General features: G+C 31.4%; 1 protein-coding gene across 4 annotated transcripts in view; it reads left to right on the forward strand.

The window, feature by feature from the left end:
- LOC121126248 (band 7 protein AGAP004871) overlaps positions 1 to 27,457 on the forward strand; it is a 456,073-nt gene that overhangs the window by 122,110 nt on the left and 306,506 nt on the right. For all 4 annotated transcript variants that reach the window (XM_071891665.1, XM_071891663.1, XM_071891664.1 and 1 more), the window contains 2 exons: positions 2,931 to 3,353; positions 19,382 to 19,685. In XM_071891665.1, coding sequence (XP_071747766.1) covers positions 3,333 to 3,353; positions 19,382 to 19,685 — 325 coding nt within the window. In that variant the 5' untranslated portion in view covers positions 2,931 to 3,332. The remainder of the gene's footprint in view (positions 1 to 2,930; positions 3,354 to 19,381; positions 19,686 to 27,457) is intronic.

Raw genomic sequence — 27,457 nt, forward strand, 5'->3', positions numbered from 1 at the left:
ATCCAAGTGTTAGAATTTATTTAGAATAATAAAGAGGAAGATTTCGAAACTGGGATGGAATTGCACCTTTTTCAATATTTTTTGAACTATGTTAGGAAAATATACGACAAATCTTTTTAGTATTCTCGGATTCAAGTTTAACATCAAAGGCTCAAAAAGGGAAGAATATTTTGAAGTTCCTAATTTTGGCTAGGTATGGCTTTTCTTCGTGACTCATTCTTAGGAAACATAAATGTAGTTTTATTATGTTTTCGGGTCCAGTTTTAATACTTTTGCACTAAGTTGCTCTGTAGGTTCTACGGCAACCTAATACAATTCAATGTTTCCTATAATTCTATACTAAAATTAACCAAACAATGTATTCTAAGTTATAATATCACGCTTCCCACTAAATACTGTGCTATTCTTGTAATATAATTTAAGATGTAAATATGGTTGCTTGTATTTCGAATATTTCTGAGTCATTAAGGGAGGAGAAGTTGCGATAACCATCCTATTCTATTCTAGCTGTTAAGATATTATTGGTCTCTGAAATATTAAGAAGTTAAACAATAAACCGGGATTTTCTCAAATTCTTAGTTTTTTTTTTTTTTTCAGATCATTTTTATTTTGATGCGCCACATGTTTGATTATTAAGGAAAAGGGCCCTTTGAAACTATTTTCTGTCTCTCTTATCAATTAATAATATTAAAAAAAAAGAACAAATTGGCATGGATACATTTTCCAAAAATGTATGACCCAGTAACACAAAAATAAGATAGACTGTAGATAATATAGTCAATATCTATAATTTTTTTTGTAATTATTATTTGAGCGAAGTTATGTGAAATAAAATAATATTATGTTAATTATATTAATCACAAATTATATTTTGTTATAAATATTTTTAAAATTACATAATTACTTTATGCTCTGTACATTTATTTAATACATCTTATACAGTCCAAAAAACACATAGCTACTTTATAAATAGATAATATTAATTAATTAATATAATGACAGCGACAATAATTTCTGATGCAAGGTCAAAAAAACAAAAGAAGCATACGTAACAAAAAAAAGATAATTACATCTTAACAAAAATCTGATAAAGAGGAAATTAAAAACAAAACTATGTATAAGACAATTCCATTCATATCAAACCCCTCCAGAACTTTGTGGGATCTTAAGATGAGTATGTCTATGCCATTAGGTGTACAGGAGTTTTTACTTCTTGATCTGTAAAAAATAAGGAATTATTCTTTTTAAGGCACCGCAAATTATAGATAAACAAGCCAATTTTGATTCTCACTATAAAAGAAAGTTGTTTTCCAGTTAATATAAGTAACTTAAATTGAAAAAAATTCTTGGATATCTAAACTCATCACAGTAATTTGAATAATAAGCCTATAACTCACTCAAATATCTCTATGAAATATTGGATATTATGAATGCAAAAATAAGTTACCATTTTCTTCTTTTCATGATTTTTATTCAAGATTGATTTTACAATGACGCAAAACATATACGTCGTTACTTTTATTCTATCTCACAACGTTTCCTACAAAAAGAAAGAGGGCTAAATAAAGTCTAAAATCAGTTTTTAGCAAGCCGATAGTTCCCAAATTCGGAATTATTACTTAATAAAAAAATTGTAATGATTGTTAATAATTTTTTTTTCCTCTTCTGATTTTTGTAGAGTTTTTTTTAATTATTTTGACGCGCATATATTCAATATAAATTGTTTAGTAATATCAATGTTGATACACTCATGAAATTCTTGACACCTGGAATAAGTCATGCAGAATTTGTGTTCCGGCATGAGAGGAATTTATAAGGTGTGATTGGTTGAAAAAAAAATGTTTTTTTCTACATTCCTTCAAGAGGGGAAATAAAGAAGTTCAAGCTAAGCTGCATGCATAATTTTTCCATTCCTCTAGAATTCCATGGTACATTGTTTGTAATAATATGTTAGCTTATTGTAATTTCATATTTCTTTTTTTTGTTCACTTTTTTTCATAAGTAATCTTTGTTTATTATTGGTCACATCGGATCAACCGATAAAGTGTTGTAAAGATGTGAGTATGTTCGAGAAACACTTTTTGAACAGTATGGCGCATGACCAGTTCAGTTGTGAATTATCATGCGTCAAGTATGGATATCTCAAAGAAGAAATTCGCTCTATTTTACATTTTTACTACCTGAAAGGGAAAACGCATCATTTCTGATCTGGACTGTGACGAGAATTAACAATGGATCACTTACGTTAATTTCAAGGGACAAAGATCGTTGTCAAAAGCCAATGAAACAGCCCAGGCCGTAGCGGAACCAGAATTGACTTACAAGAAGGTGTTGCGTTGTGTTTGATGGGATTGGCTGGTTATAATCTACTATGAGCGGCTCCCCTATAGCCAAAAACTCAATTCTGCCCTCTACTTTCAACAACTCGACCGTTTGAAGTGGACATCAAACGAAAGTGGCCAGTGTAAGTGAATAGGAAAAGAACCCTGTTTTATAAAGACAACACCAAGCCGAATACATCTTTGATGACCCGCCAAAAGGTCCAGCAGCTCAGATGGGAAGTTTTTCAGTATCCACCCTACAATCCCGACCTGACACCAAGTGACTACCACCTGTTCCTGTCTATAGCTAAACTTGGCCTCAAAAAAGACAAATGCTTTTACGAAAAGGGCATTATAAAGTTGAATTATCTTTGGGAACAAGTTATCGAGCAGTACGGAGCATACTTGCCTTAAATAAGATTATTGTAACACTTCTTATAACGCATGTAAATAAAGCGAAAAATACGAAATTACTTTTTTGCTAACCTAATATACAACCAAATATTATTTTGAATATCAAAAAATACATTTTGACAAAATAAGTGTTATTCTTTTTTTTAAGCAACATATATTTAAAATCATATTATTCATAACATTTTTTAATCCTAGGGCGATAATTGCATTTGGAACAAAGAGTTGTGGCATTGCGTGGACAAAGGAAACTTATGAACAAATACAATACCTATATAACCCTTACAAAAAACAGTGATAAGAAGAACAAAAGACAATGAGAAGAGGATGTGGGGAAAACACTCATGACAGGTCATGAAATTTATGACTCCAAAAACACCTCAATAAAACGTATTAATCTCATTATAATAAAAGGCTTGAAAAGGAGAGGAAAAAATAACCACTATTAATTCGAAAGTTTATTGTACTGTTGACAAAGAAAAAACGGACTTTTCCGCCTGACAAAGTTTTCAAAAAGACGTGAAAAAACCAATTATTGTTTTTCATTATTTCTTTTTTATCGTTAAACAAATAAGTGTATCTATTTCTGGTGAAGGCAAGATGGTTGATAGTGATCTACAGGTAAGAACTTTTACCCTATTAAAGCGCATGTAACATTTTCTCATTCGTGATGTGTGGGTTGACTATCTTAACTAAAATTTTAATAACATGCAGATTATGTTTGTACCGGGTAGAAACTTGAAAAATGCCCTATCAATCTTTCATTATACATTCAACAAAAATATTTATTACTCTTTATCTGATACATGGTACATATAAAATTGATTTTTTCTATTGGGCCGTTAGTGGTCTCACAGATGGCGATGAGTCTCTAATGAAAAGAGCTGTAATTTGGAGATATTGCAAGTTCGGGTCCATGGGATCCCACTCCTCGTCGACGAAGGCCTTCATGGCTTCGACATTCGGATGAGAAATCTACAAGCCCTCCTCTCGAGTAAGAAAATTTGAGGGGATTGACATCTGAAGTATATGGTGACCACCACATGCTTTTGTTCCAGACAGCGATGTTATTAGCTAAAAAGATCTGAGTAATTTTCGTAGTGTAGGAGAGCCCAATCTTAATGAAAGAGAACGTTGTTCTCGGGGGAATTTGCCCGGATCCAGGGGACCAGGTTGGCCTTGAAAACGTCGATGTGCGTGGCTGCCTTGAGTCTGTAACCCTCACAGAAGGTAATCAGGGTGTCAAAGAGGGCATCTGAATAAATGATGGGCTTTTTTTCTATAGCCCTCCTTCCTTTTTATGGTCTCGTTGTGGTCTTGCCTTCTCTGTACATGGTCTTACGAGCTATTCCAGTCACCATTGCTATCTTTGTTGGAGTGTGATCCACATGAAGAAGAGGTGATGCCTTAAGCCATGAATTTCTCCTCCAATTTAAAAAAAAAAGAGCAGGTGTTTGAGACACATGTCTAACTATAGAATAACAGACAGTTCTATTTTCCTCACAGCGAACCTCTCCATTCCATATAACACAAGTGTGTAAGTTTCTAGTTTCCTCCCGGTATTGGAATACGTATTATTACTTTTTACTATTTTTTACCAATATCTCCTTTTATGTCTTTGCCCCTGTTCTAGACAATCTTATCCTATAAACTATATAAGACCCATATTTTTTCATACAAACGCTATTGCAATGCTTTTTAGTTGAGTAAAACTTTCTTTTTAGATAACCCTCATAATATACTTACTTACAGCGTATAAATCAGGGAGCACTATAAACAGTGAACCCTTTATAAGCGTTTGATTCTATATGCACAACCTGTAATAGTTCATTAATATGACTAAATTGTTATTTCCTAGATGAAAATATGATTCTTATAAACATCAAGGAGCATAATTTACAGTGCACCCGATGATCTGTTTTCGCACATTCGTACATCCAAATAAACTTCACTAAATTAATGAAATAGTAATTTTAATATTTTATGAGCAAAAAAAAAAAACCAAACAAAGAATACTTACAATGAAAAACAAATGAGTATGGATCAACCCAAAATCAAGCTGGAATGATTTACAGAAATAAAGTAAGAATTAAATTTGAATATTTAGTTAAATAATCGTCCATTTCTATATATAAATCTTTTTATTAAATCTATGGGTGTTCCCCAAATTGCTATTAAAGTAGCCAAAATTGATCCTCAAAATAAAAAAATATGAGAAGTTTCTAAATTTTATTTGAAAGTACAATTTAATATAATTCCCTTAAACCAAATAAAGGCTTTAAAGTATAGATAAAATTCTTGATTATCTTATCTCATCCCAGGAACTTGAATATATATATCCATTCAACTCAAAAACAAGCGAGAATGATTTATCTTAAACTTGATTGTAAAGTACATTTGCTGTCATTACCAAATTATTTTAATTAACGCTTTGTGTGTGTCGCAAATTGCACTTAAGGTACCCAAAATTAATTGTTGGAATAACAGAATGAAAAACGAACATATATTTTTTTGAAGGACCATATCAGGATCAATATAAGTCTATTATATCAAACAAAGATTCGGAACTATAGCTGAAATTCAGGGTTATTTAAATCATCCCAGATATTTGTATCTTAAGCCTATAATTGAATCAAGTTTGTTTTTGAATTTTGGAGTGTTTGTACAAAGGAAGTAAAATAAAATTAATGTTGTCCTTTTATTGACTTTAGTTTTATATTGATTTTATGTTGACTCGCCACATATCACTGATAGACTGACAGTTTATCAAAATACAAAAGGTTATACGAAAGAAATGAAACATTTTCAAAGTTGCCTTGGTTATTAATATTTTAGTTTGTACATTTCTTCATCTTTTGCCCATCCCTTATCCCTCAAATGTATAAATTGATTTGAGAGAAAACTACCTGTATTTAGACTACACAATACATCTTTTTAGGTAGAGGAGAAATAAATAAATTAAGTTATTTTATATTTGGATGGGGATAAAGTAATTTCGTATTTCCCCTCCCCATAATTTTAAATAAGTATATCTTGTTGATTATTGTTCACATTAAATCATACGATAAAGTGTTGTAAAGGTATGAGTTCATAATAAAGACGTTTTATGCGTTTTGCGCTACGCAGGTCCAGTCGTGAATTATCGTGGGTCGGGTATGGAGGTCTCAGAGGAAGAAATTCGCCATATTTTACTTTTTGATACGGAAAAACGTGTCGAATGCAACCAAGAAAATTTACTTTTTATACACCACCAATAATCCTTTGGTTTGGCTTACACAACAGTGAGTCAGCAATTTTGTTCTCGTGAATTATGTGTTACAGACTGGCAGGTTTGTTCTAGAAAATCTCGTTAAAATTATGAAAACATCAAGATAGACTGCCATTCGAGCAGTTATAACATCGCCCAAGAACTGAACATCGATCAGAAAACCGTTTAACAGAAGGCTGGATACATAAAGAAAATGAGAGAGGAATGGTGTGTCATCATGACAACGACAGCCCTCAACAAACTTTGGTGACATACCAGAAGCTTCAAGATCATAGAAGTTCTTATTCTGAACCTGGCACCAAGTGACTACCAACTGTTCCTGTCTATGGCTAGCACACTTTGGTGTACAAAATTGGCCTCCATAGAGGCCAGTGAAAATTGGCTGTCCGAGTTTTTGTCAATAGGTACAAGGTCTTCTATAATAAATGCATTATGAAGTTGGTTTCTCGTTGCCAACAAGTTATCAAACAGAATGATAAAACCGAATGATTGCAAACACTTCTTAAAAATCATGGAAATAAAGTGAAAAATAGGAGATTGTTATAGGTTTGATAATTGTAAATAAAGCAAAACATCTCTATATTAATTGTGTCAATACATACGTAAATAATATCAATGATTATTCATAGAATATATAATATTACTCATGGTGCAGTCGAAAAGAAAGAACCTTATTAAGTAAAATTCTGAGAATTTGTTTTATTATTTAATTATAAATGAAATAAAAATACTAATGGTTGGAGAAGAAGTCAAGGATGGACGACCAAATGTCCAAATTTATCAAGACTCTTCATCGGAAGATTGAACAAGGATGTCATCAGATCACAATGTTCATTGCGAGTATTAAAGAAATTAGTAGTGAGGTTAAATGAATCCCAGTTATATATCAGGGTATGCAAGCTAAATTAGCTGTGTATGTGCATGGACTTAGTGAGGCTGACACTAAATTAAATAAATGCATGGACCTCATTGAGAAGTTTGTAGAATGGGAGGATATGTCAATGCCTTTTAGAATCTCAAATTTACAAGAAGTATATTGAATTACAAAAATCTTTTCAAATTCATCGTGAAACATTTTTTGAATTAAACCATAGTGTTAAAAATAGGGGAAATGATTTTCAACATATTATTTCAGAGTCAAGTAGAAGAACCCAAATTGATGTTTCATTAAAATCAAAACCTCTAGAAGTCAAAGTTAGTCTTATTGAATTCAAGAACTGGATGAAAGCTTTCGGTAGGTTTTATTCTGCGATTTCAATCTCAAAGTTACTGTTGGATGAGCAGCAAGGATATCTAGATAACTGTCTTTCTTCGTCTTGTCGGGGTAATCTCGAACAGTTCTTGGATAAGAGTGACATTCAATGTATTGATGCTGGCTTAGATACGTTTATTGGGCATTACCAAAAAAAATACTCCGTCCCAAATCGGAGAGTTGACTTCAATAAATGTATCCTGTCGAGGGAGGAAAATTTTGCTTCATTTTTTAACCGAGCAAAGGTACTAGCACAGGAAGCAGATCTCCAAAATTGCACAATGGAAGACCATTTGGGAATAAGTATTGTTGTAGTACTACAAGACAAGAATCTCCAAAAAGAAATTCTTAAATTGAAGGAACCTACTCTACAAGATATCTGTAAGAAGTGTTTATCATGGCAAAGTGTAGATATGAAGCAAGAGCTATTGAACACTCAAAGCCATATCAACACAGCAAAGGTGAATAATTACAAAAAATGTATTTCAACATCAGTGCTAAATTGTAAAAGATGTGGATGTCAAAGACATAGCCAAAATGAGTGTCCCGCAAAAGTAAATAATGTTTTTCGTGCAATAAAATAGGACATTTTGGATCAGAATGTAGAAATAACAAGAATTTAAAGCATGTAAAAAATCAGATTTCAAAAAAGAAAAGGACTCAGATTTTTAAAATACAGACAAACAATATTGGAATTAAACAAACAATATTCAGGAATCCAACTGATTAAAATAAAAATTTCTCCAACGCAAGACTCTGCTAGTCAAATCAAGGTCTGAATTTGACAAATGTGGATTCATCAAAGCAAGCATGTTTTAGATTTAGTTTTGTAAAGAGCATCTCAAAGATCCTTCTCAAAGTTTAGCCGTTATTTGTATTTATTTTAGTTATTGGTTTATACGGAAAAGCTCTCTCACATAAATAAGTTGAGCCAAATAGTATAAGTACATGTAAGGCTGCTATAGCCAGTAGTGGGTACTCATTCATTGCAGAAATCCAGAATTCGTCATGGATTTAGAATCCAAATATGCTTTAGTGTTAAGTTACATGAAAGTTCGATAAGTGCATCTTTCATATCATACGAACGATCATTAGCTGTGGCGGTTAAAGGTTTTGTGTTTTTTTGACTAACGTTAATTGTTAACTCATATTATTCCGAGAATTATGTCTTCTGCTAAAGATAATAGGCGTATTTGTGCTGTGGTAACTTGTACTAGTCCATCAGATGTCCACTATTTTTTTATATTTATTTGAAAATTGTTGTCCTTACCTATTTTTCATTTAAAAAACTTATAATATTTTTTTTTTTTTTCAAATAATTTTAGTACCGTAATCGTCGGAAGGTAAAAATTTACACTAATAGTATTGTCTGATGAGGAAATAAAGTACTCTACTACATATTAATAGTCAAATTCAGGGATTTGAAAATTGTGTGCTGTTAAACATTTCATTAAAAAATAATCAGCTAACATAGTCATTGATAATTTTTCAAAATATATTTTTTTATTTTAAGATAGTAATAATTATACCCAGAAGTAATAAGGGAAAATAAATGTTTTAATTTTGAGAAAAAATATTCAAAACATGATTTTTAATATCCAATTGTTATTTTTTATTCAAATCGTTTCTAATATGAGGTGTAGTAAACATAACCATTATCTTTGCATGAAAATGAAAGCTTTCCTTAGCATTATTAAAATGATCTGAACTAAGTATAAATGTCCCATTTTTTTTTTTTTTTTTGATTACTTAATTGCGTTTCAAAAATTAATTTATCATACCCGTATCCTAAAAACCTTTTCTACCTATTAGGAGTAAACAGTTATAGTCGAATTTCAGAATCTTCGGTTGAGTTGAATTTTTCACCAATAAAATCATTTGCATAACTTAGTTCCAGGTCCAGACTATAAAGTGGATGTATAATAACTTGTATTGAGCTTCTGGAGAGTCACTATCTATGCGTTTGGTGTAGAATTTTCCTAATGGAACACAATGCCTCGTCTATCGGCTAAATCTGGTCGCTTCGGGCACAATTGATTCCTTCAGGTCTTAATTAAGAATTTCTCCGTAGGAGAGAAGCTTATGTTAAATGATGTGTTACGAATTCCACCAAACACACAGCAAAGCTTTCCTGGCTGTGAATACTAGCTTGGTAGAGTGTAAGTAACCCACTTTTTATTACAAGTCACCATCTTATTCGGAATAAGTGGATTCTCTTGCAATTCAGCAGCCATTTGAAGGTGGAAATTTGGTCCAACTAGTTTTTTTTGTCTTAACTCATGAAGCACCCGTACATTGAGCTTCTTCTTGTATCCAACTTCATACAAGTTGTTTTCTGGATTTACGAATAAAAATAGTCATATCGTGTATCTAAATTTGTGTTCAGTAACGAGATTCATCCCTCATTTTGATGAAATTCCTGTATGAACATATGAAACTTCATTAGTAAATCAAGACAACGTTGATTTTAGAAAGACATTATCCAGACATTAAAAGTTTGGAGGATGTATCTGGTAACCATACATAATTTGATTCACAAAAATTAAACTATTCAATACGTTATTTTAGATTAAGGAAAAAAGTATATGAGCTCCTAGCTTCGTGTTTGAATGAGAAAAGATTGATTCAATCCGAAGTTAATGTTGCATACTTTTGAAAAAGAGAGAATAATCTCTTGGACTACTTTCATAGCAAGGAGGACCTTGTTTCCTGACACGCCATTCCTTGATTATTAAAGAAATTAGGTCTTCCAGCTTATCAAACCGATGAATGGAAGTTATTCATAGACTGCTCTAATAATAATTTGAAATATGTCCTTCTAAACAGTGTAAATATTTTTGGTGACATTCCAATTAAGCATTCTGTTATTCTTTCTGAAGTCTATGGGGATGAAGAAGTTGATAAAACTAATTCAAAATGATAAAAACTATTGAACTATCAGTGTTTAACTAAAAATGTTGTGTTTTCTTCTTTTCTAACAATAAAGATTCACGAAATAGTCCCATTTTCTATGTTTATGAGATAATAGAGCTAGGTAGAGAACAGAATTACGTTAAAACTAATTAGTCTTCGAGAGTCAATTTAACCATGAAGATAAAAATATTATTAATCAGTCACTAGTTGATAGAGATAAAATTATTTTCCCATCTATTCAAATATATCTAGGGCTCATGAAACAATTTATCAAAACTCCACCCCATTATAGAGAATGCTTCAAATATATTCCACTTCTGGTTGTTATGAGCAAGTTAGTTTTAATACTCTCTTTTAGAATAAGGGCAATGTGCTGAAACACTCTGGAATGGTTTCCAGTGGGCAGCTGCGTACGTTTCAGGATATCCATTCCGAAAATGTTCTCATAGTAAACCCAATCTTGGGCATGAGGTGGGTAAAGACAGGCAAATGCGATCATGGGTCCAAATATCCCCTTCTATATTGCTTTAGATGGTCTCAAGATGCAAATGATCGGAAGAGAGATAGAAAACACCAGAGTGATAAACTTTTGTTCATCTTGGTCTCCAAACGACTCCAGAATCTGGGACATATATTGGGGAAGGGGGATAGAAATCAGTCTTGAGGAATCTGTTCACAAAATACAAAGAAAAATAGTTGAGATACCGACTAGCAAACTCAACAGTCTTCACTAACAAATCCGAAGGAAAGGAATTTGATAAACTCTGCTCTTTCTAGTAGAATCATATAACTGATCCTATAAAGAAAATAGTAGAGACAAAAATAGATGAGGAATATGGAATAAAGATGAAGAAATAAGTTTGGCTTGTGGCTATACACCACACAACAATGACTCACCTGAAAGTAGACTCTTTACTAACAAAAGTGCTATACAAAATATATTTTAAACGAACCACATGCAAAGTTTGGAGATCGTATGACCTCAAGGATTTTATAGATAGAAAGTTTAAAATATTAACGTCGTGTTATGCAATATATGAAAATGGTGTTTTATTTTTGCATTTAGTATTGACAATGCAGTTTTATTATAATATTTTAATGCACACGAGATAATTGTACTGTAAAAAATATAAATAGGTTATCTTAAAATTTCTGATAATCTCAACTGCCAATATAAAGGGTGGTGTATTTTATGGGCCAAAAATACGAAAACTAATCAGAGATTAAGAGTTGTCAATAGAATACTATTAATTACCTTCAAAGGTGTGAAGGATATCTTCCTAAGGAACACCAAAGTAAATAACTACAAAAAGTCACTGAATATACTAATGCAAGATGTAAAATGTGTTTCCAAATACCTTACTTTTAAAGCTAGCTTTCCTGATAAATCTTGGTAATGTGACTGATAAATGAGGGAAAAGATTGCATCAATGGTTAAAAGCTATGGAAAAAGATGGGTTAGGCATATACTGGAGTTTTAAAAGAGAAGATGTTGGACCGGAAAAAAGTAATTTCGTATTTTCCGCCCACTTTTTAACTAAATATATCTTTTTCATTATTGGTAAGATCGAATCATACGATAAAATGTTATTAAGGTGTAAATGTATACTACAAACACACAATGGACAGTACTGCACATTGTGAAGTGAAATTCTCGTTGAAAACAAGTTATCAATCAGAACAGGGAATATTTGGTTTGTATCGGATGATTGTAAAACTTCTTATAAAAGCATTAAAATTAAGCGAAAAATAGGAAATAAATTTTTCCCCAACCCATTATAGTTGAACATAGCAAAAAAATGTAATTTAAGGAAATTTTTTACATGAAATTATCAACTAAATGAAATATATATATTTTAAAATATCTGTACTTTAAAAAAAAAATTATATTTTGTATTATTTTTTAGTGTATTTGAGATATTCTTTTGTTCAATTGAACGTGTTCTTTTTTTTTACCCATTTTTTTACCCATTAACTCAAAATTTATTAACTAATGATAAAATTAATATGTTAATTTGTTCAACGTCAAGACATACCCCTCTCCAGGACAACTACATTTTAAATTGAATAAAGAGACTTTATGTGGCATATGTAAATAAAATCATGTTAAAGATATGGTTTTATCAGAAAATGAATAATACTATATTTAAGGTAAAGTCATAAAATTTAAATATATAAAAAAGAACATCTAAAATTATTTGAGTAAATAGAGAGACGTATCTTACATTTATTTGTGCTTTCCATTTGCTTTAGATAGATTTTCATTCAAAGATTAGATCTTCCAAAATGAAAATTAAAACTAAATCATTTACATGTTGAAAAAAAAGAAGTCAAAAGAACATAAATTTTAGGGGTATAACGGTGGGTCCAAGGGAAAAAATACGCTGAAGAGGTGTTGACTAGTATTATCGGTAAATCTCGAATATGTAAGGTATTCGATTTTTTTTTTTTTTGATAATTTAACAAATATAAAGTTATCCCTTTGTTTTTTGAAGTTCCATCTCTTGATCCCTCAAAATAGTGTTGCTTTGACTTGAGTCAAGTCGTCTAAGGTTGAATTGGGTCGTTAAATTACAAATGGAAAGATAAAGCAGTCAACCATGGAATTTGACATCAATATCAATACCGGGTACTGTAATTTTTTAAGACTAAAATGAACGAAGTAAACAATAATGTATAACTTTGTTAACATTATACATACAAAACAATTTTATTATCATATTTTATAATAACGATTTAAAGGATTATTAATCAATTTTATGACCAACGAAGGCTGCAATAACGGCTTCCAGACGGCCCTGGAATCAGTTCCAGGTGGTTTTGAATTACGCCTTTTATATGTTATCCCACTACTCAATGACAGAATCTTTAAGACATCAACCACCAGTCCCGGGGCTCTACTAGACACCATATATTACAATCCAGCAGATTCAGATTTGGTGATTGGGTAGGACAAGAATTTTTGTCTAGGAATTTACAGTTGTATCTCAAACAATCCTGGACACTCTTTGTCGTGTAGGCAGGTGCTCCATTCTATTAAAAGACAAATCTAGACCTCCTGGCGATCTTCATGGCCTAGGGGGACGATATTTGGTCGCAACAACGGTTTTTGGGGGTATTACCGTGGCAGCTAAGGTTGCAATATTTATGTTTGGATGTTCTTGCAACACCATAATAATTTTGAAATGAGCATAAACCAAAAGAGGAGACTCTAGGCCAATAATAATAGAACAAGGTTAGGGAACAATCAAATCATAGGCCAAAGACAATAGATTTAGTAGTTGCTTCCATTTTTCAACTTTTGGTAACTTAAACCCCGGACTCCTACAACACTTAACACTGTCTGTAACTTTCATCACATCAATTCCAGCGTCGTCTAGGAGATCTGTGACGTGCTGCCTTTTTGCTTGTTGTTCGCCATTGATGACGAAATGACTAAATGATTGGGTTAGTTTGTGTATGTAAAAAGGAGGGTGGAAACAGAATATCAAAAAATAATCACTAAACTTTTTCATAGTAATTAGAAAATAGACACTAATTAAAAATCCACGTTTTACTACCCAAGCCTGTACACTAGGGTCGACCTTTATCTTTATTCTTTATTAATTAAATATTCTTGTATTTCTATCGAAAAAAGTTTTTTACATTTCTTCAAGCATAAACTGAAATCATGACTATGAGTAAGGTGACACTAGTCAATTAGTCCTTTCGAAATAGATTTATTATTCCAGATCTTTAACTCGTTTGTACTTTTTTATTTCATTATTCAGATGTATAGCTGAGATTCAAAAGTAAAGGCTAAAGTTAAAGTTAGAGCATAAAAAAGAGTCGAATATTTGAGGCAGCACAATCTTCAAGAGTCGAAATTACTGGAGGGAAAATATTTGTGACAAATTTACTGTTGCGGAAAATGTTAAGCAAAATTACATGTCAGGTGTTAGAGCAAAGAGGAGGTCAAACTACATGCCCTTTAAATCCTTACATGTTTGCTCCACAAATACAAATGAATACGTGGTTCTATAAACAAGTTTGAGTGGGATCTGACAACTTTAGTTACTATAGTTTTTGAATGAATTGAGTATTTGTTCTCAAACAATTACCCCGTTCCCCCCTATTATATTCCAAACAGGAATCGATTCATTGAATATAAAACGTGTCCCAGCGAATCGGGAATGAATATTTGGAAAGGTTTTATTCACTTATTAAATAATTTACCAATTTTCTCCTGTAATATCAACTGGTAGAACAATACAAACTTAGCCATTCTTCTAAAAACCAATTTCTTCTCCAGACCAAGAACAACTGAGAAGGAAGCCAAAAGAAATCGTGCATCAGCTATTTTCAAGTGATGATGCGATCCTTTGTATTGCCCCTGCTCAAGGGTCTCATTACAAGGATTAAGAAGCTGAAACAGGATACCAAGAGCCTTGAAAGGAAGTCACAAGGCCAAAAATAACTCAAAAGTGTGTGAAAATAACTTGACAAATGTTTGGCCCTGGTTAATGTGGTCTCATTTCTTACAAGACCCTCTTGACTATAGGATCTTGGGCGCCATCGAAAGGAACGGTTATGAGCTGACATAGCCAAATAATATATTAAAAGTACCTGCAAGGTATAGGATCGAGGCCATGGTGGAGGCTAAGGGTGGCCATATGGGGGTTTAATTGTTCATACAAGGTTAAATAAATATATAAAGTATTACTGTATCCCTACTTAAACTTTATGAGAATGTTGATAAAGTGTAGCTTGGAAAATCTGTTCAAATTCGCAAGGGACACGCAGTACAATAAAAATTAATTTAAGTATGGCTGCCATGCAGAAGGAGTGGGATGACATGTTTGAAGAATACGCGAAGAAGGCGTCGAGGCAATGGTGGATGCCATGGGTGCCCACCTCGAGAATTTTTGTTTAAATAATATTTCAGTGTACTTGTGCTTTTTTAGATTCTTGATAATGTTAAGCTTTTATTCATGGTGGGACACACTGTACAATAAAGACTAATGAAGGTAAGGAAATAACCTCTTCATTCCCCTATTCTATCCCTTTCTCCCTCAATCAACTGTTCCAATCGATATTCGATGATGATGAGGGGGTTATCGATATATCTTTTTACGATTATTATTATTATTTCATGCAGTTAAACTCCTACTCAAAATGTTTGGGAAAATCAATTACTCCATTATAATAATAAATATAAAATTACTTCATCCTTTATTGAACATACGTAGATTGTTTGTATATCTAGGGAGACCAAAGGGAGTTGCAAAAAGGATTCAGCCATTTAAAAAATGCTCCAACAGGTATACTATAGATAAAAAAGGGATCTTTGTAAAGAAAAAAACTTAGTATGGTGAGTAGGAAAGGAAATATACAAGGACATTGGCTAAAAAGACTCTCATGTTGAACCTCAATTCCACTCTCAGTTCAACAAAGCCTTACAATTATAACATGGGCGCAACATACATTCTAGGCCGTTCTTAGTAAAAAAATCAGTAGGATTAGTGTATGGTGGCCTGTATCTATCCGTTTGGCTATGTAATGCCCTACTTTAAAACCTGCATATATCTAGGCAATTTTGAAGTCGAATCTTTCAACGTCTCTTGTTTTACAATAACAATGAATTTATGACTTTTTTAAATCCCATAATATATTGTTGCTATTAATTCCATGACTTTATCTGGATACACTTTTTCAATTATTCAAAATGTTGCAATGTTTAAAATTTCTGAAAAATTAAAGACAACTATCATTATAATATCTACAACTGTTAATTTTGTATAAAAAAATAATATCTGTAATATGGTAAATTGATTACAATTTAATATATTACATATGAAGGTAGAAGTTAAGTTGTGCATCATTCATACTATGAATTTATCTGGACTCGAGTTCTAAACTTTGAGCTGAATAGAGTGTTCAATCCGGCGATAACTTGGAGAAATACCCTTTTCAACATCGTCTCCATTCAAATTTCCAAAGGACAACTACATTGTCAAATCAATTATTTTCCTGGCATATGTATATGAGATAACTATTGATACATAATTGAGCCATGAATTAAAGGATATTCACCAATGAGGTAACCAAATATTCTTAAAAAATTATTTTAGCCTATATTCCGTAGTCGAACCTTATCGGTTATTATCACAGATTGTTTTTAATCAGATCCCACATTCGAAATCCTTTATTTATTAATAAACATGAGACGAACATTTGGAAATGGGTTCCACCTCGAACATTCTAAGTAATGACTAGAAACGTGTTTCCCGTAGGATAAAAGCGCGGTCTAACACTAAAAAAACTCTTTCAAATGAACACGGTATATTATTATTTACTGATAGAGTCAGTATTAGGAACCGACTCCGATTGCAAAAATTGTTATAATTGATGTAAATGAAACATATTTATAATGTTAGGCTTATATTTAGAGTGTTGGTTTAGTTTTGTTCTAAATGTTTATAAATTAATGGTATTAAGTAATAATTGATGAAACTCATTAAGTTATCACATTTTTTTAGTTTACTTGACAAATTTCAAACGTGCTCTATGGTCTATTCAACAATTCCTAAACATTATAAATTATTATTTTGAGTAAAGCCTAGCCATTACCTATGCTAGTTGTTCATTACTTAGTCTTGTGAATAGTCAATGCCATCAAAGTAAAGTGTAACATTGCAATAAGGGGTTGTGTGTATTGTAGTTCCTTGGTTACAAGTGTATAAGTTATCTTTAAAAAAGTTGTATGTATTAGTACTACATAGATTTTGATCAATTTCATTTGATGTTCTTCATGAAAGTCCATAAGTATTTGTAGAACCCAGCTAGAAGAGATAGAAAAAAAGAAAAAAAAGAAAAGAAAAAAAGAGATAGAAACAAAGAGATGGAAAAAGAAAAAGGATTTGCTCCGAGGATTCCTTGAATGCCTGTTTTTTGGAATCCTTTCTCACTACGGGTTTTCATTTCTTGTTCTCTCTCATTGTATATATATATTATATCTTGTAGTTGTTATTAAATCAATTAAAAAATGAGATATATCCTTGAAATATTGTCGTGGCCTTATCTCTAATTGTCAACGATATAGAACATTTTTTGAGAGGCTCATTTAAAAAAAAAATCAAAGTGCATATTTTCATCTACCCAATAAGATACTTTTAAGCTTTTAGAATCTATTTGTCTTGAAGCTATGCACCTCTCAATAAAAAAACACATATATTCCTTTTCAAACAAAGATAATTTGAGTTAAAAGTATGATGCAGACATTTTAAAAATGGTTTGAAGAATGATTAACATTTGGCTTTAAGATTTATTTACATAATTGATCCCTACCTTCGACACTGAGGGCTTAAAACAGCTTTAAACCTTAAAATAGCCAAACATAAAAAAAATGTAAGGCCTTTTCTGAAGGCCACGAGGCTATGAGAGAAAAAATAAGACCATATTTTGAATCAGGGGATCAAACTGTACCATGTTGAGCATATGCTGTTCATGTTATGAATAAATGTATGATTTTATTGGATAGTGTTATTAAAAGACTATTTGTTATTTGTTTATTTTTAAATACATTTTCACGACAGTTATCTAATTTTTAAAAAGAAAAGAAAACAAACAGATTTTTTAGCCAATTTAATCAAACAGTATCAACTCACTGAATACAGTTCAAATGGTGTCTAATGGTCATATAATAAAATACGCTAATTATCTTAATGAAACATCCTTTTAAATTGAAGGAAGCAAAATATTTTGTTATAAATACCCAAGATTATATTTTCTTAAGTGCATTAAGAAAAACTTTGTTTTTATATAAAAATGATGATATGTTTTAGCGCACCATTCTTGAACTTGCTCTTATGAATATAGACGTATAATATATGTCTTTAGAAAACGGGTGCTGTTTTTTCTAATTGACAACATGAACAGTATTATTTAATTTCCAAAGTTATGACCATTATTATTTGATGAACTAGTGTATCTGCTCATGAAAGAAAGAAAATAACCCTAAGGATTTGTTGCAGAGTTTTATGTTTATGTTCTTGATGAACTACGATTAGAATTGAGGATCGACATCGGAGTAGTTCCAGACTTTATGTTTTTGCAGAGTGGGATTTGTTTTAAAAATTGTAATAATACATTTTCGCAAAAAAAATTTAAAAAAACCACAGCTGCTCAAAAAAATTCAATTTTGTGGAAGAAATAATATTTCAAATATAAATTTTTTTGGAGAAAGATTTAAAATATTAAATTTTTTGAGGATTATTTCAAAAATCTATAGCTATTCACAAAAAACTTGAAAAAAAAATCAAGAATTAATTTCATTTCCAAATGTTTTGAGAAAATTCAAATTTGTAATTTTCTCATCTGTCTTGCTCACATTTTTTTCATTACAAAATTTTAATTTTCGATTATTTTTTTAACACATTACTTACCATGGATATTGTTTAATATGTGTATTTGCAAAGAATTATTAGCGAAAAATGAATGTAAATACAAATTATGCACTAAGAATTGTAAGTGTATAAGTATGTTTAAGAAATAATGATTTATTACTCGAGTGGGAAAAAATGAAAACAAAATGGCGTCGATAGACTTCCATGCATCTAAAATTTCATGCCTCAGCAATCCCTTGTCTTTTATAAAAATAGGTCTTCCATTTTCTAATTTTATTTTTCTAAGTGTATGCCTTAACGACATTTTCCTTATATTTTTTTTTAATTGAAAAAGTAGCAAAATGCCATGAAGCATGTTTCCTACATTATTCCTTTTAGCGAGTGTTGGATAAGTCAAAAAACTTTCAAGACTGCAGTCCTATAATCCCGGTCCTGATCGGTCTTTTATGATAACTAATACAGCCGAAATGACGGCATTACTAATTACGCCATTCCAATTGTTGAACTTTTAATAACATTTATTTCAAAGTGACAAAATACCTTAGGTTTAAAGTAGGAAGTGTGTGGGTAGAACTTATTATGATAGGTTCTATAAATTATTAATTATGTTCTTCTTTTTTATTTTATTAAGCCGTAGCTAGGAGGGAAGAAAATAAAACTACTTGGTTCTTAGGACTTATAAATGGGGAAAAACCCTTTTCCTGATTAGGAAAAAAGAAAAAAACTGATTAGTGATGTAGGCCAAACACGGATCCCACTTTACTGGATCTTTTTAATTTGTTATCAAGTAGACATACAAATTTTAATGAATTAATCTTTTTTCGCCCTACAGAAATCGTCTATGGACCTTTCTCCTGACATCAACACGACTCCAAAAATGAGCACCCTCCCAGCTCCTGTCGTTGTTCCACCGCCACCCCCTCCAAATAGCGCAATCCCACCCCCACCGAGCATGATCTACCACCATCCTTCAGGAACTACTACAAGTCGACGCGCTACAATGGCAACCATGGGATTGGGCATGGTGGGAGGAGGGGATTGGCCCTCAACGAATCTTGGGAGTCCTGGACTGATCTGCACCATTCCTCAGCTTCCCAAGGAAAAGTATAATTGGCACACCGTTGTGGATGGATTCAGTAAGTCTTTATCGATTTTAATTCTTCTTAGAGTTGTTATAAATATACGGTCAATTCCGGATAACTTAAAAATTCCCTTATAATCAACGTTATGTCAAGTACCACTTTATTGCTATATAATATACTTTGGCTAGAATAAACACAAATGATAAAATCCACAATAAACAAGTGTGGTAATCTAATTTATGTATCTCTGTGGTCAACTAGGAAGAGAACAAAATATTTTTTACCACTCATAAGGGTACGTTATGTATATCAAATTTGATGTTAGTTGGTTGGTAATTATGTATTTTTTACTATTACGTTGAATTGAAGAATCCGGAATAAAAATCCTCTTGAAGAGTTTCTATATGTCAAGATGATCCTCGCAATTATAAAATAAAATAATATAAATATGTGGAAGTCATCACTAAATATATATATCAGACAACTTACATCACACTAAATATAATATATCACAATGAACGATGAAAAAGCGCTAAAATTTAAAAAAAATGAGCACCAAAAATAGCAAAAAAACAAGCAAATTGTAATAAAAAAGAAATACAGTTTTATGAGTAACTACAATTTGTGTAGTTTTATATTTATCAAAATTTATTTTTAAACTTTGCCATATTTTATGTACAAATCAAGATTTTAGAAGGACTTACTTCCGTTAATGTTTGTCTTCTTCAGTATTGGTATTAAAAGTACAAAAAAACCATTTAACCTCCTCATTAGTAGTTAAAAAAATAAAAATAAATAAAGTTAGCGAGATCTTTAGGAGTCTTGTTAGATGGTGGGATTTTCAAATCATCACCACGTAAAATAAATATCCTTGAAAGATCAGGATTGTGTAATTTGGTGCGAAAGTATTTTTCCTTTGTTCCAAGATTCAAAGGGGATTATTCAACAGTGAATTTGTCGTCAAATGTCCACCTCCTCTAACCAACTGTTATGGGAATAATATCCAAGCATGTAATCCTAACCCTGACAGAATCACATATATAGTTTTACCTTCAAAAGGAGATCTTAATCAAGGAAGGTTTTTGCAGGGGGATTGTCTCCTGAAAAATAGTATCAAAGAATCATCAAAAGCTGCTGTGTAAACTAACTATAATCACTATTTGGTCTAGTTATTTCATACCAATTTAGAAAGAATAATCATTTTTTCTCAAAAAAGCCAAAGTGAGTAATTTATTGAGGGATTGCACACAATGCCTAATTCTAGTGTGATCACTCTTATTTTATTCCCTTGACCACGGGTATAGCTTAAATTAGAGTAACCCAGTTCTTCACAATTAAGGTATACTTCTTTCCTTTTTTTCGAATCAATTGTATAGTAATTTATGAAATGAAGATATCCGATGAGGATTTTTTACTTTTTATGGATACAAATCATAACATGACGCCAATATTCTTATTCTGTATATCTCTTTTTAAATACAAATTACATTGCTATTAAATCAATACGGGTACATATAATGAGCGCCTCTAAAAAAATTATGGCTAAAAGATGGGCTGAATCTGTAAAAAAAAAAATTATAATAATTAACAAACACTGTTTTACTCAAAAAGGAAATTGTTGAGAAAATACTTATTTACATAAGTATCCAAAAATTGTGTTTTTAATCAACTTTGGTTATATGAAAAATGTGGATATAGACCACTTTTTATATAAAAAATAGTTTTCTTTAAAGAGATTGTACTGTATATTATGTTTTTGAGTAAGTTTTGACTAATGATACGAGAAACATTCTAACCATTTACCTGAATGCCTTTCTTATAGCGTATAGCTTTCGATTATGGCTGGAACAAAAAAGATGGGTTATGGTACGAAAATTAATTATGCAAAATTGCTTTGTCATATGAGATCATCTTTAGGTCGGACATCTGGATCAAATTATTCAAAATAGCAAAAAGTCTTTACTTAGTGAATATAAATAGATTTTTAGAAGTAATTTTCAGTTGTTTAGCATAACATAATTTTCATAGACAATTTTTTTAGCCTACAAAAAGTATTTTCCTTGTTTTTGTCCATAATTGTCTTATCAAACTGAAAACGAAGAAAAAGTAAGGAAAATTTGGTAATCCGTGTATAGTGTGCATTATCTTTTTTTTTACATTTTCAGAAAGGAAAGATCTCAAATTTTTTTTATGATATTCTCTCTTTTTGCTTCATAGAGAAGCTTTAAAAAAAAACCACTTTATAATAGCTCAGAATTATGCCAATCATCATTAACTAATGTAAAATAATTATTTATGCTGTATTTTAAGTTGCTTTAGAAGTACTTCAACACTAACAAACAAAAAATGATATAACTGATTCAGCTATAGCACTATTGAAGTTGCAAATAAACTCGATATATAAAAATGAAGTAAGAAACAAAGCCTAAATTATTCTAACCAATTAATGAGGCGTAAAATTTTGTGAGGGAAGAGAAAGTCAGAGGAATTTTTTGTACCTTTTAAAAAGGACTGGAATTGAGACAGGCAATCTGATAAATTTCTGCTATGGAATATCTATGAAAAGGATCTAACTTATATAACAGATTGTAAAATTGCATTAGCATCATTCTATGTTTGAAATCTGGAAACCCAGTAAGGAAATATGTTCAAGTGTTCTGGATGTGGGGAAACAATTAAAAAACAAAAACAATTAGCCACTTTTTAGAAGAATATAAACCCATTAAAAGACACTTTACTTCACTTAAGAAGAGCGTGGATGCATTTATCGGGAAAAAAACTATCAGAATCTCAAATTAAGTATGAGCTAATAGTAGATATTGAGAGGGATGCATTAACTAATAAATGTATAGTTAAATTCCATATGAAGGTAGTTGCAGGCATGGCGAAGAGAATGAATATAAACAAAGGATTTGCTACAAAGGAGCTTCAAGAGATTAACTCCGATGATTCCATTTTGACTTGATGCAATAACACAACACCTAGTTTCAGTGCGGAAGAAAAAAATATTTTAGTTTTGTACATAATATTCTAGTTTTTAGAATGATTCTCACCCGTATAAAACTTATTAATTAAATGATTGTAAATGACATAAACCACGGAGCGATACCCTGAGGATTGTTATGGAGTTATAACAGTAAGTCCTTGTTGGACTTAGAGTAGAATTGGGGATTAAAATGGGAGTAATTGCAGGAAATGTCCTGATTTATATCCTTTTTTCCTTCCCCTCTTGTCACAGCGGATTTTAGCTGATCTAATGAAACGTCATCGCCGTTATTCTTTCTCTTCTCCAAAACATTCCTCAAATTGCCAGGGTTACCATGTTCATTTTCTTTTTCTTTTTTTTAACATGCCCATTGCATATCGGATTACCTCCTTTGTTAATGATATTTTTATTTATCGATAGTATTTACTTGTAAAGCCGTACCGGCTTGAAGGAAGAGAAAAGAAAAAAGATATGCCCCTCCAATTATTCTTTTTTGTTACCTTGTAATAGTTGATATTTATTTGATGGGGCAAAATATAACTAATAAGTTGTAGATACGATTTAATATTTGAAATAAAGAAATTACAAAAAAGAAAATGATTTTCACAAAATTTGTGAACAAAGTCTTTGCAAAGTTGGTCTATCAATATGAACACCTTCAAACTTTACACGTCACTGGAAGGCCTTGCATGAGCCTATGCTTCACTACTTAGACATGTTGTCCCACGCAGCCATTATGGCAGTCTTCAGTGGGTCTACAGTTGGGTGTGGAATTTGGTTGGTTTCCCTCTCCAAAGTGTCGTACACAGCAAAGTACAGTGGATTCAACTTTGACGAGGAAGGGGCCACATTTATTTACCCCTTTACCTGTCCAGCCTCATAGCCTTCGTTGTTCTATGGTAGAACGTGGAGTGGAGTCTTCGTGGTTGATGAAAATCCCCAATTGCCCTTCACAGCCTTTCTAATGCTACTAGCACGTACGGACAAGTCATTGACGAGGCGGTTAATCAATTTTATGCGGTTCTCCATGATCTTCTTCTCCAAACTGGACATAAATTCTGGATTTCTTCTTTAAATTGTTCCGTACACTTCCAAATTTCCTGAAGAGGTCTTTTCCATCATTTTTAACCTTGGTCACCTTGAAACTTAGGCTCCTGGTGGAGCACTTTACAAGTTCCCCAATCCTATCTATCTCAACTTTAGTATTAAGAGATCTTATATGTACTGCCTTGTGACTTCCTGCTCACTCAAGATGTCAAGTTCACGAAATGCTTGTACTTGTATGTTTAGCCACAAAGAAGGGCCGAACTAGAATGTCAAAAAAATCACTAAACCTTTATATATGAATTAAAAAGTTAACATTAATTAACAGCCCATTTTTTTGCCCAACCCAGTAAAGACGGTTTATTTTTGTGTATGTTAACAAATAATACACAAATTATTTCGTCTCATAATGTTAATTAGTTTTGAGATCCGTATTTGAAGCATCCAACACTGCGTTTCTCTACACTCAAATATACAAAAAAAATATTAATTAAGGAGTTCCTAGAGGAGCAAATTTCATTTCTTCACTACGTCAATTGTTAGAGCAAACAAAGGATCTTTTGTCAATCTCTAGCTTTGACCCTTGTACTAATACTGAGGTAAAAGCAAACAGACTTATCTATAAGAATGAAGGGATGAGCTGACATCAAAATACGCTTTCAATTCATGATAATGAATCCATTTCACACCCTTCCATTCCTGATGAAAAAATGACAGAAGACAAAAGTGTTTTAATCTCAAAGTAGTAACATGGCAATAAAGAACTACTTTTTAGAGGCTCTAGTCTATATCTTAATTGCCTCACTCTATTCCCTCGTAAAACTCAGTTTTTTCATCACCGCAAGAGTTATTGGCACACTTGTGACTGCTCTGGAGGATAAATTGAAACAGTAAGTTCCATGTCTTTAGGTCCTTATTTAACTATTTCTCTAATTGTCTTATTTTATTCATGTAGGGACGTAGTTCATCCTGGTTATAGCTTTCTATATCTTATCTTATCAAAAGTACATAATAGGCACACCTCATTGCAGACTGTTATGTAAAAGTCCTCACCATTTTCCATTCCTGTTAAACAATGAATTAAAAATATATCGTTAATCCATAATTCACAAAACTGCTTGACTATTTTTTTTTAAATAAGACGGTGTCTTGGAGATTGTATATTTATTTATACAACACATTTTGTTTGTACCAATCTATAAAAAAAGTGCACTGTATAAAAGGTTCTCTGCTGTATATCATAAACATATTTTGCTCTCAGAAAAAATATTATAGTCATAATAAACCCTTTAACGGATTTCGTTTTCAATTTCTTCTTTTGTACGGTAGACGTGGTATCTTGTCTTGGAAGGACAGATTACATAATATAAAGGAGGATAATTTGGACGGGGACTAGAGCACTCAGAAAAATAACCAGATAGTATAGGTTGAATTTAAAATAATGTGTCCTTTATTATAGATGCCAAGTTGTTAAATTAGAATAGCCGGAACTACGAACCAATAATAATGAGCTCATAAACTTCAGGGACTCTTTGATTAATGTAAATCGGTGATCATAATTACTTCAACGGAGATGCACAAAAGGGATTCATGGATTTAATATTCCCAGATGATGAATACATTCACTGGTCCAAGATCAAAGAGACTTTAATTTAGTCATACTTATTTTTTTGCAGGAGTTTGACAACGATTAATCGGCCCTCTTCAAAAATTCGCATATTGACTGCTTATATGCTGTTTCTTAGGAATGAGGGCTACCATATTTATTTTTTATTAAAAAAACGGTTATATTTTATAAATTAGTTTCTTGAAGAAATTGTCAGGGATTTGAAAAATAAATTAACCCGTTAACTCATTCCTGCAAAGAAATTGAATTTTGCTCATTTTTTTAATACTTAATTATAATTAATCTAAAATGCTATTCACAAAGTTTTATTAATTTTTGATTATGGAGATATCGAGAGTGTTTTATAACACCCCTTAGAGACATGTAAATAAGTCAAAACATTTCAAAAGGAAGAATAGATCAATTAATTTACAAATAGGTATATTCTTTCAAGATAAATCAAACAAATATAAAATAATATTTATGGGCTCACATAATAGTCTTTAAAGCAATTTGCACGTAATACAACATCTAACTTTTCACATTTATAGTAAGTCTTAGTTTTACAGGCTCTACATTTCTTTTTTTTTTCTTCTCAAGTTTTACGATAAAATGATTCATTCCATCGAAACGAGCTACAACTGTAAGTGATGATGATGTGAAGGATCACGAATCACTTTGTCTTTGTTCTCTATATAGTTTTAAGTAGAAAGTCATAAATTTTTCAATATATTGGTAAGAAGTAATTTTGGGACTATTTCTAATGCATAAGTTCACATGTTCATTGTTGGGAGCAACAATGAACATGTGTGAAAAGTATTACACCATTCATCTATATCTTCTAATATTGACAATGTTTCGACAATAGTCGGTCTGAAAGTTCAATTTTTAACTGACAATTATCATGAGAAGCAATTTAAATAGGTACGTAGAAGATATACAATAAATAGAAGGGGATGATTATGAAAAGGAAAAAAAAGAAATCTCAGAAGCTGATGGGATGTTATGCCCCACCAGTAATTATTTCTTCAAATACGGCATAAAATGATATTTGCAATCAAAATTGGATAAAAATGCCTACTTATCCTTGGACGTCGATGATGAAGTAGACATGGTCAAATATATATCAAATATAATAACAACAAAAATAAATGTATCCACTTTCTTCTCATCTAGTTTATATCTTGACACAATTTTGAAATAAAGAACTAAAAAAACATTTTTTATTTATTACTTTTTATTTAATATATAATTAAATTCGCTTTAACTTTAATCATTTTTGCAATTTCGGGGATTCTTTTTTATACAGTTTGCTAATAAAATGTATCCAATGATTGTAGTGAAAAACGAGATTGGTTAAATAGGAATTAGATTTGAAATTGTGTCTCCTTTTCTTTAAAGGTGGAGTTAATTATTGATGTTACTTAATTATTTAACTGAAATTCATTTATAATTTAACTTGTGGTAGTACCCGACATTGTCAGGAGTAATTAGGCATCGGTTAAAAGAATTTTTTTTGCTTTAATAATATAAAAGATAACTCCCCTAAAAATACTCAGTGTCACGCTCGGTTTTTCATAAGCACACTCACACTTAACTACTCAATATTTATATTGATTGATTATTGGTGTTCTGTCCTCAAGAAAAAGAAAAAAATAATATGAGTTTTAGAAACAAAAAATATGATTGGATGACTTATGAGTACTTTAGTACTATTGAGCGCTCACTAACAACCACAAACAAAGCAGTGATACCCGTACGCTAAGTATAAAACACCTGCGAGAGTTAATTCTTTTTTACATAACAGCGTTTATATTTTGCTCAAATCTTAACATATTCGGCAAATCCATATAGATTATGATATACATAAGAGAGCGATAACGAAAACAAACAGAAAAAGTGATCTTGTTACAAATGTTCACAACTGAAATATTTTATTAATACAAATAGATTGTAGTTTCTTAGGATATGCAAACCACCAATGCAAAATTGCATTCTCCTACCAGGTCATCTTTACGTAACACCTCTCAATCAAATTAGGGTAAAAAATCAACACTTTTTACATAGGTTACTAAAAAAACATTTTTAGTGATTTTGTATAAAATAAATTTTATAGATATTTTGCTAACCTAAATAAAATATATGATTTTTTTTTCCTGAAATTGTTTTATGGAACCAAAAAAGTGAGGA

Source organism: Lepeophtheirus salmonis, chromosome 11 (genome assembly GCF_016086655.4).
Source record: "Lepeophtheirus salmonis chromosome 11, UVic_Lsal_1.4, whole genome shotgun sequence".
Taxonomy (NCBI): domain Eukaryota; kingdom Metazoa; phylum Arthropoda; class Copepoda; order Siphonostomatoida; family Caligidae; genus Lepeophtheirus; species Lepeophtheirus salmonis.